Source organism: Pungitius pungitius, chromosome 7, assembly GCF_949316345.1.
Source record: "Pungitius pungitius chromosome 7, fPunPun2.1, whole genome shotgun sequence".
Lineage (NCBI taxonomy): Eukaryota > Metazoa > Chordata > Actinopteri > Perciformes > Gasterosteidae > Pungitius > Pungitius pungitius.
Window position 1 is genome coordinate 4,132,383 of NC_084906.1, and position 22,073 is coordinate 4,154,455.

At 40.1% G+C, this 22,073-nt stretch overlaps 1 protein-coding gene across 1 annotated transcript in view; it reads left to right on the plus strand.

Annotated features, from left to right (window-relative positions):
- brinp3a.1 (bone morphogenetic protein/retinoic acid inducible neural-specific 3a, tandem duplicate 1) overlaps positions 1–18,420 on the plus strand; it is a 35,299-nt gene extending 16,879 nt beyond the window's left edge. Inside the window, exons 5-8 of the mRNA XM_037468947.2 lie at positions 8,901–9,006; positions 9,450–9,686; positions 12,431–12,653; positions 16,541–18,420. Coding sequence (XP_037324844.1) covers positions 8,901–9,006; positions 9,450–9,686; positions 12,431–12,653; positions 16,541–17,657 — 1,683 coding nt within the window. The 3' untranslated portion in view covers positions 17,658–18,420. The remainder of the gene's footprint in view (positions 1–8,900; positions 9,007–9,449; positions 9,687–12,430; positions 12,654–16,540) is intronic.
- The last annotated feature ends 3,653 nt before the right edge of the window (positions 18,421–22,073 follow it).

The window sequence follows — 22,073 nt, forward strand, 5'->3', positions numbered from 1 at the left end:
CTATTTGTTTGTGAGGCATTTCCAGGTGATGTAAAATGCTGTACATTACAGCCTCAGCTGCCTTTAATTCCAAACACGGGTCTTTACCTCACCCCAATGAAGACGAATGCCAATCGAAGCTGCCTTTAAGAACAGCAGTGGTCCCCTGGTTTCAAGAGATGATGTAGTTTAAATGGAATACATGCCTGGTCTCCAGGCCTGGAGAAAATAATCAGAGATGGGGGAAAAAGGAGATAGGAGATATTTATTTTATCCTCCACTTCTGTTACGTGCGCGATGGATCGGCTCCTCCATTTTAGTAATTTCCTCTGAGAGCCCCAATCATTTGTCAAGCATTTTGTGGTATGCGATAAGGTGTCGCGTGGGACTGAGCCATGAAACAAGGACACAAATGGCCTTATTTAGGAGGCCTTTAAGCCCAGGATCTGGGTGCAGTATAGTTACGCAGAAGAAAATGCGTCGTACTACAAGCTTACCCTTGATTCGCAGCCCGGGCTCCTCTGAATTGAAAATCCATTGCATCAATTTTGGGAGGAGAGCATCACTGAGAGGGAGAAGAAGTGATGAAGAGCGTTTGAAACAATTTGCCGCGTGAGCCCCGAGTGTTCAGCCCGCCGCGCGGCGATACACTTCATTTGTTGGCGCGGGAAAAAGAACACAAGTAAGCGTCAAGCTTCAGAAATCGGATAATGGCTGCTGATGAACGGTTTCAGGGAACGCGGCTCCTTGAGTCCGGGGCAGTTTTGATGGCAGGATAAACAAAAAACAAAACAAAACGCTTATCACAAGTGCGGATGAATTATTCATCGCTGACATTTTTTCTGCTTCTTTGTTGTTAGGAAAGGAACACGAATGTCCTTCTCATTGTCTTACCCCTTCAACCTTAAACTGGGGCTATAGTTTTTCTTCCTTAAAGTTTGTAGGGTGAAAAAGCAACTATTAGAAATCATGCCGTGAGCTGATGGATGAAAGCTCCTGGATTAGTCTAATATCTGAGCTCTGAACGTATGCAGATACATATTAGCTCATTTTGCCTCCTTTTAGGCACCAAGTATTCCCTGTCCCCTCAGAAAATCACAGCGAACAAAACATGCAGTATTAAATTCCACTTCCTGCCACCAAAGGTTCCCCTCTGGAAACCCTGTGGCTTTGCGTGCTTTTTTTTTCTCCTCAAACGCACACAATAATCTCATATGAATATTTTTTTTTTTGCTTTTTTTGCTCAGTTTATAAGCTTATCCTCTGCTGGTTGACATTATAGTGTAAGCCAGTGCAACAAAGTGGTCTTAAAACAGGCATTGAAATCCTCAAAGACTGAATAAACAGCAGGAGAGCGTATCTCAGATGCAAATGTGGATTTGCACATCTACTATTCTGTGGTGATTAAGCCAACGACAATTCTTGAAAGTGCAGCGAATGAGGCGATTCTGAAATGAAGCATGATTTTCATGAAACATTAATGCTTTCTTGGGCTTTTTTCCCCCCCAGCAAGCTAAAAAGTGCAGCAATTTGAAGCTCGTTGTTGTTCTATCTGACAACACAAGCTCACTAAGTGACATTTCATGCAGTTTCTGTGGAATTATTCATATGAGGGTTTTGCTGAGGTGATGAATCCCCATCAGCAAAATGCTCTCACCTGACAGGTCTTATAATAATATTAGAGCCTTACATTATTAAATAATAAATGTACCTCCGAGCCATGTAAATCAGTGGACCATGTTAACAGGCTAAGTGCTGCTCTGCCCTTCCAAACCCCCACAGCAATAGTACAGAGCCTCTCATCCATCGATGCATTATGCAAGAAAAGTTATTATCCGATTTAGATAATTCCCTTATTTTAATTGGCACACTTGTGTTCATTTTATCTACCAACCATAAATATTCAGTTACAATCTCTATAAGAAATCATACATTGTATTTATACATTTGACATTTCTTGATTAATCATTTTTGTTTGTGTTCTTGTTTTTTTTTGTTTATCTTGCTGTATTTATTTCCCACAGAAAGCTCAAGTTTGAACTCGAGAGTGTTCTAGTGGGAACACTGTATCCTCGGTTAAATCCAGTTGCGATTCCGGCTCTCACCTGCTCCGATAGTTGAAAGGACACTTTCCGATGAAACACACTTGTTGCTGCTGGATTGTTTGAGAGTGGAACTATGTCAATGTCAAGCAGGTGTTTCTCCCCGAGTGAAGTTTCTGGAAGCAGACAGAGTATTGTGTAATGCCAACCATTAAGAGGGCAAACTTGGGAAGGTTTGCCGCCTGCTTGAATCTGGTAGGAAATGAAACGGAAAATTGAACAAAATGACGTACAAGATAAAATGAATGTGGATACATCCACTCGGGCCTTTGGGGTACAACAAATTATAAGATGAAAATGAGAAAGAATATATGCCATGGCTTTAACATTTATCAGATCTCACCTCAATTGAGCAGTTAGTAACAGTTTTAGGATTCATGTGTTGTGGAGCTGGACCCGCCAAAGAGAAGGAGGAGCTTATGTATGTGTGGTTACCACCGTCTGTCATCGCAGTTAATCCATCAACATTTTCAATGATAATAGGAATGAATACAGTACCATAGTAGTTTTCTGGGGCTATATGGGTACAATTTGCCTTGTGTTTGGTCTGAATGCACCAAAAGAGAAGGCTCTGCACTAAGAACATTAAATAGTAAAGCTATCTTTGGTAAGAAAGCCTTCCTTCCTCTGACAGAGTCCCAGAGACGACAACAATCCAAACCAAAGAGCAGTGCAGCGTTTACAACAGTCCGTGCTGATCGACCAGCTCACTACTTGATGTGGATTTCTTTCTCACCAATCCATAGTTGATTTGTTGCCATTTAGCTCTCTTTTTTCTTTGCTGTGGGGCAATATATTGCATATGCCCACATGAATATTGGAAAGCCAAGCACTAATCTGATAGGAGTTTTATTTATTGCTTCATCTTGCCAGCTTAAAAGCTTGCTCGTTCAAGTATTCTGTGAACAAAGGTGATTTGCAGAAGACAGAGAGCACAGGAGGACTATGGCTTTCCCTTAATGCAAAACCCGAAATAGGCAGTAGGTAATGTATTAAAATGTAATGTTCACTTTTTTGGAACCAACTTTTGGATTTATTATAACCCAGGGTGGCTCCAGAACTGAACACCAATCATGATTACTCATGATTTTAATTTTTCATATTTTACCATGGAGAAATTAATTTGCATCCGCATAAGACAACTCGGAATATATTTAAATAAGATGAAGACAGAGGTTACACAGCATCTATTTGCAGGATTAATTAAGGCGTCAAAAGGCGAGCCTCGAGGGTAAAGTGAAATGTATAGTGATGAGAAAAACAAGTCACGTCCGCAGCATGTGTAAGCATCGCAAACTGCTTATTCTAGGAAAGCCTTTAAGTGCAATTAAATGTTCCATTAAATGCAGCTGTTGGTTATTCCGACACAGTCAGCACAATTATCTTCTACTCAATTATGGCACATTAATAATTCCTCCCCCGACTGATCCATGAAATTTTCATATCACATTGTTGGAATCACTTGTATTTTTTTCAGACCTTAAGCGGAAAAAAAAAAAAAAATAGCCCAGTGGTGTCTTGAATGTAGTGGAATTCACAAAAAAGATTTTTCTGTATGGGGTAGATTTCTCATAGAGAAGGCTGACTGTGCACACATGCTCTGCTCCACTGGGTTCTTTTTGCAGATGGTCTCATTGCTATGCATAGAAAAGCAGTCTTTAGATTTGCATTTGGTCAATTTTCCCTGTTAAGTTGGACATCTGTCTGTGTTAGAAATTAATCTCTGGATCCCTACGGAGGCTTCTTGGGTTTTAATTAATTGTGTTAACGCGTCAATAATGAAAAAGAAGAATTGAAGCGAGTTACTCTCCCTCTACCACGTCGCTCCCTCTGCCCTTTCTGCCTGAAGGGATGATCGTGTTGTAATCAAAAGACAGCATCTTAGTAATTGTAAATTACAAACCATCAGCTCTGTTGATACATTAAAAGCCTCTTTAAGGGGTCAGTTGTGGCCGTATGCCTTTTCAAGTTCTTCCGTATGTACAATTGAATTAACGAAACCAGACAATTTGCGTAGTCATACAAGACAGTATGAAAAAACTAATCTCACCTACTAGTCTACTAACTGTTAAGTAGCATAGTTAGTCCACTACGCCGCAACCAGAGTAGCTTTGTTATCACTTGCATCACCTTCCGTGGAGATGGATACTGAGTCCGTAGTTGGGAGGCAGCACATGATAAATAAAACAGGCCATGCAAGGTGTTTAAAGAGGGTGTGAGTCACAGGAGGGGCATGAGGTTGTCTGTGTAATCCGCCACCCAAAACATTATGCCACTTGCTGCAGCAGAATGTGCGATGAGCTGTGGACCGACACAGAGGAGCACACGCACACTCGCAGACATACACAACATATTATGATCGTCCTTGTAGATTAAAGTATTTCTCACAATTGTCCAACAGGATGAAGACGTGGACGTAGAGTGCAAAATGACGAGTTGGCAAAGGCCGACCAACGGGAGAAATTCCTGTCTAGTAGTAGACTGAAAGAAACTTTAAAAATGGAATAGCTCATAGGGAGCCCCCAGCTTTCATTCATCCTTAGGTCTCCTCATGGACTTTGTAGATGTCAAAAGCAAGACAACTTCTTTGCCCACAGCAGTGAAACTCATACTGTTATTAATATGGCAAAGAGATTTTGTTACTTGTATTGAACCTCTGGCAAAATTTTAAAAGAAGGCACCGTCACGGTGTTTGGCAATGATCGGCGAGGGGATGGAGTTCCCTTCTGGCTGGCTGCTCATCTTTCCAACCCCGTGGAGCCCAAATATTCATATGCTCCAAATCAGGGCTGTTGAGCTGTTTTTGAGAACAAACTAACCATTCGCTGAGAAAGAGAGAACCAATATTTAGTGTGTAACAGTGTTTTTTCACACACAAATACCGTGTTACTTCTTTAAATAGTTTTTGACGGGCGTCGGAAGTGAGATATTTAAATGAGCCTTTCAGAAGGTGTTCTGTTTTTACATAACTTTTGTTTCCTACCTGCGAGTTTTTCGCCAAATAAATTTCTTTGGATTCATGCCGTATCTTTTTTAGCTTTATTTAGCCTGATCCAGACTTGGGGCAATTCTCAGGGTCTGTACCTCTACGTTCAAGCAACATAAGCTCGCTTTGCATGTGTTTTTGTTTGAAACAGCCTACCTATGATCCTTGCTGCTTTTCAATCTGTTTTTGTAAATTTGTGTCTCAGGTTGGGAAATAGCCGCAGCAGTTTCCCCCGAAGACAGTCTCTCCTTTGAATGTTTTCATATTGTTATAGCAAGTGGTATGAGTTAGGTGCACTCAAGCTGTATCCCGAGCGGGCTAACCTTCATGAAAACCACGACACACGGGAGTACTGACTAGAGTACGAATTCCCGGGAAGTATTTCACTCCCATATGGATCGGTTATATGGAGTGCTGTGTCCTCGTGAACTACAAACCACTCCGATTATTTAAAATCTACCGTCATAATAGGGCCCTTCAAATGAGCGTGGTGCGAAACAATCCTGCATTTTTATCTTGTACAACTTGTAGTGACAACGCACACTGCGTTTGTTTCCTCGGTCAGCCTTTTCAATGTAGAAGAGGAATACCAGAATATGTGTCCTAGGCTCGCGCACACATATTGTGTTACAAGCTAAAGTGCAGGTAGCCTAATGGCTTTAGAAAATAGGAAGCAGTCTCAATAAAAAAATCGTTGTTTTTGTCATCCTTTCGTTGCATTACATTATTCAATCAACCCAAATATTGAATCAAAACATTTTAATTTGGAATGCAAAGAATGAGCCGTGGGCTTTAATGGATATTCCAACTGATAATAGAAATAAACACATTGGGCTCGAGTGCAGCTCTGGATCAGTTATCTGCCCGAACAGCTTCAAAAGCATCATTTGTTCAAAAAAAAAATCATTTCCTGCTGGCACACAGAATGTACTCTAAAAACTTGTTTGATAAGTAAATACTAGCAAACAACAGATGCTATACAAGAAATATGGTCTTTTACACTCTGTTAGGTTTGCTTTCATTTTGTTCTTGTTTACCAAAATGTCGCATTGGCATTTGACAGTGAATGCGGAACATTTTGCTCTTGTTTTGTTTTTTCATACTGGTGTTAAAAGTATTTGGGATTCACGCTTCAAGATTAAAAAGCTCAGCAGACCACAATAGAGGATTCATTTACTGGTCAAATCTCAAATCTCAACACACACAGACGGAAGGATACATTGATGTTACTGTTAATTCAGACAAACAATGTCTTCTCCACAGTTACGCCAGTCTCTGATCCAAATGCAACTGTCTCCGCCTCTGCATGAACGCATCTTTATTCAAATAAACAGGCCAGTGGACTGGGTTGTCTGCTTGGGATTCTTTTCTTCTCCTACACCTACTCCTACATGGTTGCACCTGTTTTGAGTCAATTCACCTCGTTCGGGAATAAAGATCCGGTCCTCTCTCTACTTCAAGCTGGTGAGTCCAACAGTCGAGGCATAGCAGAACTCTTTTTTTTTCTTCCAGTTGTTGGATTTAAGCTGTCTGATATATATAAATCCTTAAATCAGTTTTTATTGTCAATTACGTACACAAAGCTGCTGTGTGACAGATTGCGGGAAGTACTAAAATGCCATCATGATGCATGGAGTGAACGTATCCTCTATGTAGGCTGACGGGTAGCTAAGTCTCTCAGTGCCAAACCAGCAACCTCCGCCAACTTGTGTGGTGTTTTGGTGGTGTATTTGAACTGTCTCCCATATTTACACAAAGAGTTCCCCTGGGACAAGAAAAACTCATGCTAACCGAATGTGTTTTGTTATTTAATAGCCTCCAACTCTCAATGGCTGAATTGGGATGTGATTTAGTCTCACATGGAGACTTCACACAGTCCCTCACAGTCACATCAGCTTTCATGGTGAAATCGGCTCTACACTGTTCTCTCTTTTCACTGCATTTTCAGGATGCCCGCTGTGAAAACTGCACTCAAAGAGAATGGGAAAAGAAGGGCGACTTTGACACGATTAAAATAATCACACCCGCTGACAATAATAACCCGACTGTAGTTCTGTTGTCGGCGCCACACACCAACAGGCACACCAAAAATGCCAAAAATCACTTGTTTCACCCTGTAAGGTTCTATCATAAATGTTAGACAGGGCGTTTGTGTTGTGTGCCACTGATGTAGAAAAAAAAAAAAGCTGTAAAAAAGCAGATAGTCTCTATGATCACGCTCTGGCAGTCTTTATGCTACCGGTAACACTGGCAGAGAGTGAAAGGGATATTAAAAGCAATACAATACCCACCCAAGCCACGTCCTGTTCACCCTACTGCCGTCTGGCAAGCGAAAGCAGAAGTATCAGCAACTGTACCACCAGACGTACTGTATTAGCTCATACAGTACGTCTGATTTCATTATATATATTTATTGTATGCACATCCTCCTACAAATGTCCAGCAACACATGTTGATCCATTCGTTACACCATAAACATCTCGTCTACACAGAATACAACATTGGTTAGTATAGTAAAACCATTTCATTAGTTTTTTAGTGAAATTTCTTTTTTAGAGTAAATAGATAAGATCAAATAAGGACCGAGGAAGAAGCCAAATTGGACATAGTGGCCACATGAGCTACAATTACATTGAACGCCAAAATACATTTTCCTTTCAACGCCCTTTTGTAAAATTGTTATTTAGTTCTTTTTTTTATTTGAGCATCTTTGAGGCAAGGCAAAGGCTCTATGGCATCCGTTGATGCAAAGGATCCTGAGGATAATGTGGATGTCAAGCTTGTAAAAAGCAGTTTGTTGCTCCAGTGGCCTTTTACAATCTGGCAAATCCCTCTTGTCACTTGTCACTTGTGGGCAGTGTCCCATGTTTTGATATGAAATAAAATACTGCTTTATTCATTTTAATACTTTTTGTACATTGTGTTTGATAATGTAACAAAAGTGCAACACAATAGGTGAAGTACTATTGGTGGAGAGTGAAGTGCTGTAACCATATTGCATACCTCATGTAAACGTTTGCACTAAGCAGTTACATGAATCCTCGAGAGTGTAAATAATTGAATATGACTTGCTTACACTGGAATTGTAATAGATTTGAGCACGAGCAACATCCCAAACGCACACTCCGATCTGCATCTGCCAAGCTGCTTGTTCCTCCCTCACTGAGAGAAAAGCACTCGGTGAGATCGCGACTCTTTGCTGTCCTGGCTCCCAGATGGTGGAATGAGCTCTCCGATGACATCAGGACTGCAGAGAGCCTCTACATCTTCCGCCGAACACTCAAGACACACCTCTAGACTCTACCTTGACTAACAGACTGTAGCACTAACAAATTGCACTTAGAATGGCACTTATCTATAACATGTTTTGAAACTGCTTATTTGATGAAAATTGTACTTTCTTGTTACTTGTTCTTCTGAGTTTGTATCTCTACGGTTGAAATGCACTTATTGTAAAACGCTTTGGATAAAAGCGTCAGCTAAATGACATGTAATGTATTGTAATGGGTGTCAGGGGGCGTTTTAATTTGAAAACACAGTGTAGAGATGAATTTGACAGGTACAGACACCATAACAATGACCACAGTCATTATGCTTTAATGCTGAGTTTTCTAATCCACAAGCTCGCAAAGTTTCAATATCATGAGGAATAGAATCGAAGACATGGTAGTGAGGGAAAGGGTGTCGTCAATTTTATTCTGCATCACAGTTAGTCGTGTCCTCTTTTCCTCCCATTAATTTTCCTTTGTCTCTCCCTCTCTACATATTTAATGGCATTTGTCCGTTTTTTTCTCTGTTTTTATTATTATGTGCCTCTGTTTTCCGCCCTTTAGGTGACCGAAACAAGGACGGGCCCACTCGGATGCAGTAACTATGACAACCTCGACTCTGTCAGCTCCGTTTTGGTTCAGAGCCCTGAAAATAAGATTCATTTGCAAGGTTGGGCATTCATAATTGAAGTCCCCCAATTTCTGATGGAATTGTCGCAGTGTCTGTTCTCTGGCAAGCTTATAACGTCAGCATGAGAGTGTCACAACGAATTTAGCTTCAATCACTCTTTCGCTTTTTTTTTTTTGCCTTGCATCCTTGCCGGGTTCTAAAGTGAATCCCAGACAGTAATGATTCAGAACAAAAGTAGCAGAACTGTGAAAATAAAACTTTAAGTGAATCTCTGAATATTGCATGTGACGGAAGGCATATGTCAAGCAAGGCAAAAAAAAAAACCCGGAGAAAATGAGTGCCGGCCCTATTGTGATTTACAAATGTAGCATACAACAACAATTCTAGCACAGTTTCTGCAATACCTAAAGCACTTACAGCTCCCTCTCCATTCATCCATGTGACATTTCCATGTTTTTGTCCTGCTTTTGTCCTTGCCATAGGGCTCCAAGCCATACTGCCAGAGTACCTAAGGGCCAGGTTCGTTCAGGCAGCGCTCAGCTATATCGGATGTAATGAGGAGGGCCAGTTTGTGTGCCGGGACAATGACTGCTGGTGCGAGTGCAAAGCGGACTACCCACAGTGTAATTGCCCCGAGGTGGATCTGAGGGCTATGGAAGCCAGTGTGCTGAAAATCCGAGATTCCTGGAACATGGCCAACCAGGACTTTGAGGAGTCAGGTCAGTGTTCTCCGTTTTGCACTTATTAATTTGCTCTGACCCGGACAGCAAATGACTTCCTGCTATTGTTAGAGGAGGCAATGGGTAAAGAAAACATAGACCGAAAAGGAGGGGCAATTACATCCCATCAATGTGATGGGAATTCACCGGTACACAGTGGTATTAAGCCAGCATCTTAGAAAATGATGAAGAAACAACAAAAGGGAATGGCTTTCCCCAATGACCGCGGTCATGTCATATCAATTTTTACATCAACTTGTTCGACAACAGAATGTCTGTCTGAATCATAAATGCAAGGCTCTTTTACAAATATATTTGTTCAAATGAAATGTGGAGCCGTCCAGTTGGAGAAAAGGTGTAGATAAAATTGTATCAACATCTGCATTTAATCAATGCAAATGAATTCATTGCGAATTCTTATTGTCACCTAATAAAGAACTGAACATTGACTGACTGCAAACATGAAATGTTCTCAAAAACTAAATAAAAGGCTAGAAAATAAACAAAATGACATTGTACATGTTCAAATAATGTGCTTCAATTCAGAAAAAAGAAAAGCTTGAATTTCCCCCCTTCACTTTAATTCGACAGTCTCAACGAATCATAAAAAATATTTGTTTGTTTTGGTGACTCCGTGGGAGAATTCAACTCTGTTGTTTGCTTGTCCTGCCAGCATTTTAAACCTGGGCGTGAATGCATCAGGGCCATTCTTCTGCTCACATGGAGGTGATCATTGTGCCTCATAATGGCAGTTCACACCGGGCACTTTTAACAAGTGCTACGGTTTCTGAGCATATGTGACACACTGGTTTAGTGCTCCACTGGGAAGTATGAACAGAAACGTCCATCTTGGATTAAATGCTCTACTTTCGCTGTCCACTTTTCACCTTGTGGAGAGCGCCATTTGTATTTTTGTCACCGGTTTCTTTCTCTCACTAGTATTGTTCCTCAAATTTCCCTTCTATCTGTTATTTGCCATCCCCTGTATACATGGTATGTGTAACACCGAGTGAGTTGTGAGTAATAATAGCTATGTGCACATCCAATAACTTTCATCTGAATATGAAAGGGCAGCATTTTCAGTATTGTTTACTCAAATGTTGCATCCTCACAGTGCATCAAATTTTCTGGATGTTCCAACATAGCTCTGTTTCTGTATCCTCATCTGCATTAGCAACACCCTGAGGGCACCCAGTCACTCCCAGCCCAGCCTAAAGCCGTTCTTTGTGCACCTTGCTCGCTGAAAACGTGCTATTCTTGCAGGGTGACTTGATTAGCTCACAGCGGGCAATAACGTCAGCACTCAAAGGCCCTTAGAACTGCAGTTGGAATGCTGAAGGAAATAAAGAAAATGACTGATTTCCTTTGAAATAGCAGGGAATCGCCTTGTGTTTTTGATCCAATAGATAACAATCCTTACTCAGACGTTCATAGCCTGCAGATGGTAAGCGTGATTTGCCTTCCCCTTCCAGTAAAATATGTCAATTAGTATTCTGGACTCCTAAAAAATGTACTTTTTATTTCAGTGCTTTATCCAGTTACATAGTGATATTACATTTTGTTGACAAGTAATAGCTTGATATTCATAATGGTAAAGACAAATCCACAAAAGTCAGGGGGTCAGTACGAGTCCATAGGATTTCAGGTTAACAATAATTTACATCTATAGTAAAATGTATTAAAATATGTTTGTAAAAGAAACAACTAAAAGGATTTTTTTCATTGTAACCTCATAATTTAGCAATTTAAGTATAATCTGCCAAGTAAGTCTCTTGGTACAGATAATTTACCTGTTCCTGTGCCCCTTTAGATCTGACAGCGTTGTTTCCTTTTGAAAACATACCAGAGGGGGATGCTGTTATTTTCTTGGGTTCAGTGATGGACAAGATAATAATGGTGGGCAGGGTGTATGAGCTATCGTTGTCTTGTTAATAAAATCATGCTTTGACTAAATTGAAGCAATGGCATTTCATAACAAAATTAATGTAATCCTCAACTTGATTGATTGACCGAGCAGTGCGACCACATTTTTACTTGGATTTGTAGTTTTTAGGGGATTTACGGAAAGTATAAAATTAATATAAATTTTTCCCCCTATAATGTAATACAAACTAATGTGTAGAATCCAATCAACAAACATGTGCAGTCTCTACACTCCTTGGGGGAATGTCACAAATTTAAACATTTAGGAAATGCCTAAAACGCCATGAACTATACTATAGCAATACTCCTGTATTAAAATGTATTACAAGCTGTTTAATAAACTCATTAATTTCGTAGAAACACCTTGCATAACCACCAGGGAGGCCATTAACACTTAATTGGTGTTTTAATCAGATGCTTTTTATCAAGAACTAATTAACAACAGTGAAGTGATTTGGGGATTTTTTTTTTCAATATAACTTTTAATGATAACTAGGATGATGATGTTATGCAGTGTTTTCTCAGCAGACAACTACTCTGATCGATTGACATACAATAAAATATCCTCCATGCTCCTTATCCTTTATATTTTATCACAGACTAGCTTTGTATTTAGTATGTTGGCCTTTTCTATTTGCATAGGCATAGAACAGCATAACTTACAGTTTGACCAACTGCTCTTGAGTACATGTGACGCCTGCAAAGTGATTCTCTAAGTTGATTTTACGAGATTAGCCAAATGTGGGAAGGCAGTGAGAGGATTCGTTTGACCCGTGGGAGATGTCCTCGCCTCTCAATTTGCATCTCCCTTTGCCCTCCAGATGAGTTTCAGAACTTTGTCCGAAGACTTCCCACTTTCTACGCCCTCAACGCGTCTGCCATCCAATACTTCTGGAAGACGGAGCCGACCATTCACCAGCGCTACAAACAGCTGGAGCTCGGCACCCAGCAGCTCCTTAGGAAAGCACGACGCCTCATCAACAAGCTCTTCACCCTCAGCAAGAGGTGTCGAACTCAGCCCAAAATGATCATGCTGAGGGAGAGGTGAGAAGCTGATAAGTATTCCTGCTGACTTTTCTGTTAATGCGGATGTGTGCACGCGTGGTTGTGCATGTGTGAAAATAAGGAAAAAAAAAATCCAAAGCCTGCAGCCACATCACAAGTTCTTTCAAGCAAGCTGTGATCGGCATTGCTCATTTATTTTCTTCAGCCCACGCCGCGTGCAGCGCTTTGTTATTCACTCAACTGTGCATTATGCAAATAATACATACAATACGCTTTGATATTCAACTAAGGTCCTACTGAAGTGAGAAATGGTGTCACACCTGATGACTTGGCTGTACTCCCAGTCCAAGTCTTCTTTACATCCAGGAAATCAAAGCCATCCTCCTGTGAAATTAAAGTGTGCAATGTTTTAAAAAACATGCAAAGTTCGGGAACTCTTCCTTTTGGTTAGGAAACTAAAAAAGTTTTTTTTTTCCAGTAGATAAAACTATTGATAAAAAACTCATAGTTTACCAGCTCCTATCTGATTTAATTAGTACAGACGGTTTATTTTAGAAGCTGTTTGGAGAAAGAACTACATGGACATTCTCTGCAATGGGATTTTCAGCTGTAGCTATTTCACTTAAGTGTCGCTACCTAAAAGGATAAAATCCCTGTCCATTCATTTCTCCATTCACCTACAGAATTGTATCAGACTGGTCAGAACCTTGCTACAAATTCCCTCTTTTGTATTGACCGTTCAAAAAAAAGCACATTCTAATGTTTCATTGGAGAAATGGCCAGTAAGTTGTCGCACACCATCATAAATATTTACCAACCCACTAAACAACCATAATCCATCCGTCCTTATTAACTAATAGAATACACCAAGACTGTTTTTTTGTAATATGTGTTTTACAGCAGTGCTGTTTAATAGAGGGATACATATGGTAGGAGAAAAAGGTCCCATAGGTAATAGGCAGTGCACCGGATGTAACATTGAAGACTTCATAAGGAGGGAACTGCATCTCGGAAATTGAATGTCTGAGAAAAGCAGGTGTGAAATGTTTTATCAGACGGACTCGGTGGAGACTAAAGCCATCTACACTCAGAAATAGAGAGAGCATTGCTATTTAAAAAATGCATGACCAATCTACTTTCGCAGAGGGATCCAATCCGCACTGCAACACAAGACGACGCTTTTTGCAAGACCCCCCGACTATTCTTCCTGACTTATCTCATGCAATATGATTGAATGAGCTAGTAGTATTTAAGTAGGCTGTGATATTATATGTTTACAGAAACGTTTGCAGTGTAGTCTAGTCAAATCTAGTCAAAGTCAGAATTGGTTGGTAAATCTCCCACATTTCCATAACCAGCATGTTTACATAAACAGTGGGTCTCGTTTAAGGATGTTTTACTTATTTTGCTGTTAGATATATTAAAAGGGCTGATCCTTTGTGTTTGTATGGGCAAGACTGTTTATGAATATTGTCAGAACCTTTTCTTATCACACTTACTAACATTGAGATGAGATAATAATTGGCATTAGAGGTGGCAATGTGGAAATGAATCCATGAGTATATTACACAATATGCATTAAATGTGATATTTATTATATCTCACCACATCTGATGGCCAGTATTCAGGGCAAATTTAGGGAGAGCAGCAAACGCAGTAATGAGATATGGGAGATAAATACTTAAACTGTATATAAGGTGTCCTTCTGCGTAATGCCCTGGTGCTGTAAAAAGATCGATGAAATGAGCTGACAATGAACAGATCGGTGAGTGAACACCAAGCTTCTCTGGGGCCCTCGCCGCACGCTACGTCTCCATGACGATTTACATGTCCTGCTGACACAAGGCGCGCGATGAGGGCGGGACAGCTTCCTCTCTCTTGCTGTGCACAGCTCACACTAAGGAGGTGAAATATGCACGACTGATTCCAACTGAAGAGTTTCAGAGAGGCAGAGTACTGTTAAGACTGAACACATTGCATTTAATGTATTTGGACAAAATGTCACCAGACTTTCATTTTAAAATATTATTTGTTCCAAAGGACTCATGTTTCTGAGGACTCCACAAACGTCTTTTGTTGTTTTTCCTGAATAATGAAAAATAATTAATTTGCTTTTGTCATTTTTTATGACTAGATTCAGAACTTTGTGTACCAAATTTTCTAAATACTCCATGATAAATATGGCAAATATGACATTTTTTTATAAGGTGGATCAGCAATGTGGACTTTGACAAAATAAAGGTAAAACATGATGATGTACAATGCCACTGCATCTCAAAATTTAGAATACATTAGTCTGACGATATCACAATAATGTTGCAATTTCTATGCAATTCCTGATACAAAAGTTATATCCAGCATCCAAGTATATCATTATCCCCTTCAAATAGTTGCATTCAAATACGTTTGCGAAATCAAAAAACAAAACCTTGTTCAATTAGATGGCTTAAAAAACAATTACTGTCTATCCTGCACTGAATAGCTTTAACAGTTTTCAAATCAAAGTACACATCCAAATACTTTATCAAAGCCTTCAGTCATTTTTAATTTGGAGAGAATGCGTTGCAAATTGTCTCTTCTGCTTTGCTGATGGTGTTGCGTGTACGCACATGCATAAGACATTTGTCTCATTGTTTATCCTCAAATGTTTGTTCATGCAAAATCAGCAACAGATACTGCCTTATAGCATTTGTTAATCTGTAGAAATAAAACTTCATAAGCTGAAAAATATCCCTCAACCGAGCGTGTGAAGTTGTGGAAAGAAACTTTGCTAACTTTAAAAGGCTTTTGATCAAACATTCATCATTCAAGTTAGATTCCCAGTGCCTCGTACTAAGCAGTTCGGCTTGTAGTTATTCAAACAACTACTGTATTATTCCTTCAAAAATATATATTTTAAACATACATTACTTATTCATGCACCATTGTTTGCCCTAAATTAATTGAGCAGCGGAAAATGAGAATAATAACAAAACTGCTAACACTGCTAGAGCACAGGAGAGGATTAAGAAGAGGGACAGATGTGGAACAAAGACGTTGAAAGATTCATGCCATTATATTCTTGTCATGCTGTCCATCTGCTCCTTCTTCGGATGAAATTTCATGGATTTTGAGTTGGCGCAGTAGAATAAATGAAACTATTATGCATGAGCAATTTCTGTTAGGGAAACAAAGATGTATTTACGGCACTATTCAAAACGTAACAACATAGTAATCCGAATCTGATTAAAAAGTTCTCCTGCTGTCAGGTAAAGTCAATTGGCACGTTTAAGGGCTAAAGGTAAATATAGAACTACGGATTGTTTTCTGGGACATTATAGATATAGATTATGTAGGATGGAATGTTATAGAAAAGTAGAAAATCATTTCAGGGTTCATCAAATTCGAAGGGATTTGTAGAGAATGTGTAAATGTTGAGTGGGCATTGCTGAGTGGGCACTGGTCCCTGGAGAATATAAAGTGTTACAGAGGTGTGGAGGAATGTTGACCTTCTCCCTTACTGCCTCGCCTACATTGTTTCATCGGCGAGCTGACGAGTGAGATATTAAACTTTAGCCAAGGTTGTCTTTTGTTACATTTTTTCCATGACATAGAAACACATGATACGACTTCCTATTTTTTTTTTCCTATTGAGGTGAATTAACTACTAAAACATTTTATAGCATTATAATCCTACTTGACCAATAGAGATAACTAAAAACAGACACTGGATGAACACTTTCAACTGCATATGACAATTTAATTGAATACATCTTATTTAGTCCCATTCACTGCCTGTTTATTTTTTATTATTCATTTTTTAATTATTCAAGTCCTTCAAAACTTCTTCAGGAAACTCAATATCCTAACAAATATTCCTTTGTGCATTATTCAAGATCGATGCATTATCAATAACTACTAAATGATGCCCCTTTTCCTTTTGGCAGGCCCTTCAGCTATTGGCCGAACTACATCCTGTCCATCATGTACTGCAGTGAGAACAACCACATCGGCTCCTACCTGGAGGAAACAAGGAGTTGCTCGTGCCCCTACGAGCACCCCCCATGCCAGGGGGTGATCCCCTGCACGGTGGGGGAGGGCACCTCCTGCGCCTCCTGCTCCTACGAGAACCGCTCCCGCTGCGCCACCTGTAACCAGGGTTACATGCTGAGCCAGGGCGCGTGCCGCAACGAAGTGCCCGACTCCACCGATCACTACATCGGCTTCGAGACGGACCTGCAGGACATGGAGCTGCGCTTCCTCCTGCAGAAACGAGACAACCGCATCAACATCCACGGGATCTTTGTCAGCAACGACGTCCGGCTTAATAGCTGGTTCGACCCGTCGTGGAGGAAGAGGATGCTGCTGACGCTGAAAAGCAATAAATACAAGTCAAACCATGTCCACATGCTCCTGGGGATGTCTCTGCAGATCTGCCTTACCAAGAACAGCACTCTGGACCCCATGCTGTCTGTCTACATCAATCCGTTTGGGGGGAGCCACTCTGAGAGTTGGATCATGCCCATTGACCAGAACAGCTACCCAGACTGGGAGAGGACTAAATTAGACCTCCCCTATAACTGCTACAACTGGACTTTGACTTTGGGCAACAAGTGGAAAACATTTTTTGAGACGGTCCACTTTTACCTACGGAGCCGGGTCAGAGCGCCCTCAAGCAATGGGAATGGAAGTGTATATTATGAGCCCTTGGAGTACCTGGAACCGGGGCAAAATCTAGGCTACATGAAGATTAACAGCATCCAGGTGTATGGCTACAGCATGCACTTTGACCCAGAAGCAATCCAGGACCTGATTTTACAGCTTGACTACCCATATACTCAGGGATCGCAGGACTCCGCCTTGCTGCAGCTGCTGGAGATCCGGGATCGGGTCAACAGGCTCTCCCCACCTGGAGCTCAGCCTCTGGACTTCTTCTCCTGTCTGCTCCGGCACCGGCTCAAACTGTCCACCACGGACGTTGCCAGGATCCAGGCAGCGCTGCAGACTTTCAGTGCCAAGCAGCCCCACTCATTGGAATACGAAACAACCAAATTATGTAGTTAAAAAGTGGGCAAGCGGCCACGTGCACAGATGGCCGAGCAAGTGATATTTGGGGGGAGATTTTCACTGTCGTCACGGATCTCAAGAGTGCATTTGAGATCCTCATGTCAGCTTTTCCTATATATTTGTACAACATTGTAGAATTGAGGAGGATTTCACCCAACTTGCCTCAGATTCTTTTTTTTTCCAATCCTGTTGAATATTAACTTTGGCATTTATTAATATCACTTTAAAGCTCTCCTGCCAGTGTGCTGACGTTCATACGTTGCACAAATTGGAAATTGCTCTCATTCGTAAACAAAAATTTTTGCTGATTAAGTGCTACCGAAGCAATGTGATCATCTCATGGATATAAATATTTCAACACAAACATGTTTTTGGTTTGTACTTCCCATGACATTCATTTCCCAGACTCAAAAATAAATCACACATTTCATATCATGGCCCTCTGTTTTAAATTGGCACAGGATGGGCACCTTATTGCTTTAAGCGCTCCCATCAACAATGAAGTCACTACTTTTTTTACGTGGCACTCCTGTTTTGTAAGTCAAGGAAAAAAAAAAAACAATAAACGATGAATAAATAGACGCTGTATTACGCCAGATTCGCAGATAAGAAAACAACACCGTGGTCACAGTATATGTTACATGTGCTTTTATTTTTATAATGCTGTTGTTTGTGAATCAAAAGATATAAAAACGTTGATAAAATGTACAATACAATTTGTTAATACACTAAATAAAAACCTTTTTATGTGTGGTCTGTAGATGGTTTACGTTTCATGAAAGATATTCTTAACACGATCACCTACGCACCACATTTTCACCTTGTGACCAATACTATTAAGGAGGAGTTTATGACATATTGGTGAGATAGTATGCGTGTTATTAACACTTGCTTGCACTGGTAAGGAATGTCATTGTTTGCTGTGTAGAATTTTTCTGGGGACTGACTTTTTATCCGCATACGCTAAATATACAAGCATAATTCGTTTTTGCACTGAGGACACATCACATTTATTAGTAGAACAGACTTTTTTTGGAGATCATTTTCTATACATATGGTCATGACGCAAATAAATACCCAATCACCGTCCATGCGGCTACTCTGAGCAGGGTCACAAAGATAAAAAATAACTGGTGTTTTTTACTCTGCAGGCACAAGTCACTCAATATGTAGTTTCACTCATAGAGAAATATCACTCTCCACAGAACTATTTGGAAGTGCATCATTGGTTATCAGACACGTATAACTTCACTTCACTTTAAATGAAATAAAACTTGTTCTGTTTTTACTATTTCTCTGTTTTAGTCATTTACATATGCATGCAGTGTCGTGTTTTGTTCAGTAACACTCACATTTACAACAAATTGAGGAAATAGCTGAAAAATTGTGTAAACCAGCCGAAGGACGTTCCCTCTAACGGACTCTACGAATAACACTGTGCTCCAATCAAAACGACACATTGTGTTGAATGATAATTAATTAATGATTACTAAAGAATGCGCTGTATATTTACAACCAGTTCCCTCGTACTATACCTTTTTCACAAAGAACATTTTGACGCATTGCAAAAGTAACAGTTGTGTTCAAGAATCCTAATTAGCTTAATTTTACTTACTTACAGGGAATTGCTCAAACCATAGAAGCCAGCTGTTGTATACAGGTTTCCTTTGGTTTTTTTTTGCTAATACTGATTCTCTTACAACATAAAAAACAACAAAATCCTCGGGAAAAACAAGGACAACTCTGAAAATTAGTGCAATTCACCAAATGAGTTCCGCACAAGACCGGTTTTCTTTGTATAGTCAATGAATATTTTGTTATCCAAATATATGAACCAAGTAGAGAGAAAAAGCAGAGCGAGCCGAGGCAAATCAGAGAGATTATGTGAAAATGCAAGAATGTTGATGGCTTATTCATCCCTTTCCCTTTTTCCCTTCCCTTTCCTATTTTATATAAAAACATTTTTAATCAATGTTATTAGAAGCCATTCAACTATTCTGCAAAATGTCCGGTCAGAATGACATTTGTATTGCTTCCTCATGGAGGCACTTTCCACATGAGAAGAAATCGACTAATTATTGAGGGGAACGATGACTTCATTTTATTAGAGGTCAATAATCTAACCAAAACATGATTTACAGAAATAAAAAGTAGGTAGCATTCAATGTCTTGTATTCAGTATTACGATATTCTAGTTTATTTATGTGGACATCAACACAATATATGAGACTAAACAATAAAAAAAATAGTATTTGTGAGCTCTTTACAGAGCAATTTGATCATGCATTTTTATGCATGCGTGATTAGAATTACACCTGACAACATTTGGATTTTTTTTAGTTTTTTTTTTAGATATGAACTAGATTCTCTGTAATACAAAGAAGATCATTTATGAGTTTCTTGTCGCTTTTGGATTTGTGTTGATGGATGGCTGCTGGGGGCAGTGGAAGAGACAGCATCAAAGACTATTATCTCAGGTGGTTTTATCACTGGTTTGTTGTAATTTTTGCGGAGTTTCATATCTTATTCCATGGCCTGAAATAAAAGCAACACACTCCGTGTTCCCCAAGCGTTTTTTTGTTGTTATTGTCGACGTATAAAATGCATCCTTAATACTCCACAAGCAACCATTCTGCTCTCTGATCTTTAACCATTTCATGTGATGAAAGCAGTCAGTGTGAAAGTGCAGGTTCAGAGACTGAAGTCGCCCCGAGTATTCCCCTTCACACAGGAAAAAAGGCTATGATGCCATCTGAAAAAATGTTTCCAGCTAGCACAGTAGAATGGAACAATAGATCAAGTAGAATTTGAAATATTTGCATTACATCAGAATAAAAAATATAGCTTAACTTTTAACACGTGTGTCACCCCAAAAGTCATTTTAAACATACATTTGGACTATAACGTTACATCAAGGATGCTGGGAAATGCTGCAGCACCCTGCACACCTGAAGGAGACAGTAGGGCGAATGGTCATAGAGGAATAAATGGAAGTCACAATTTGGAAAAACTGTGTTTGGCTTGCACTGACATGCTGTAACATTAGCGGCTGAAAGGAGGACATACAATTTGCTACTCAAATCAATTCCCACAGGCATCAATGCTTCCTTTATTTACATCGGAAAAATAATGAATTTCATCCTTCTAAATGAAACAAAGCGTTAGAACCACAAAAAAGAAGCCGGTGCAAAATATTTTGCTCTAGTACTCTGTAACTCAGAGCAAGCCAGCATATTGATATGGATTTACAGCAAAAATGAGATGTTTAAGCACAGATCCGAGTGGGAACAGCGAGTAGGATTAAATCCAATCTCTTTGTGCTCGGGCAGCCATCAGAATCCAACCATCAATTACAACCTTTGGATTGTATGGCCCCACCAAACAGTGAGGTTATAGTTTACGTCCACGTCTTACCAAAATGTCATGATTCATTGTTTGACACAATTACTACAATTTCTTGAGTTTTGAACTCAAAGCAGGGGGTAACTAAAGCGAAATAATGCACATTAAATTTAAATTGTTTAAAAAAGAATCATGTTTAATATCTCAAATATAGATTTTTTTTAATTAAATGTTTCTTTGGTTTTTGTTCATTTGTCTACTTTCCAGCCGTCCTTTCCTCACCATACTCAGCATGGCGGAAATTTTGAACATTAGATAATCCATGGGTCAAATGTTTTCCGGAAGATCATCACAAGCCTCCCTGGTGGACCCCCTGAATTTGCCTCTACAACAGTGCACAACATTGGTATGTCCGCACTGTTATAGAGTGTTCTCTAATAACTCCTCAAATCCAACCCAGAGGAACGGACCTGTGCTGTGTTTAAATTGTTTTTTATTAACACATTTCTCAGTTATTATAATTGTGTGTAGGAGAAAAGAATAATCTAATAAATGGTTGAATGTGTGGACCCAATTGATTCGATCCGTCCTTCAGAAAACTGCAAACAGGTTGATGGATGATACAGTGAAGGTGGGACTGCACCACATGCTGCAGCCCCTCGACCAACCAGGGACATACACGAGGGATCTATTTGTGTACCTCAGCATGGTATTCAAAAGTGTCATCCCGGGGTTACTTGCACACAAACTTGCCCACCAGAATTTACCAGCATCCAACCCCCCCACAATCTTTCTGACAGACAGGACGCAGCGGGGGGGAGAAATCCCTTCCAGCGCCTGGACTAGCAGCACTGGCTCCCCCCAGGGATTTGTGCTCTCCCCACTGCTCTTCTCCCTCTACCCCAATGACGGCACCTCAAAAGGACCCAATAAACAAACTCTTGAAGTTTGTAGACAACACAACGGCCTCATCGGGGACGGCGATGAGTCGGCGCACAGACGAGCTCTGCCAGCTCAGGAAGTACAACCTTCCTCAGAAGATACTGGTCCTGTTTTCTCATCGGTCACTAA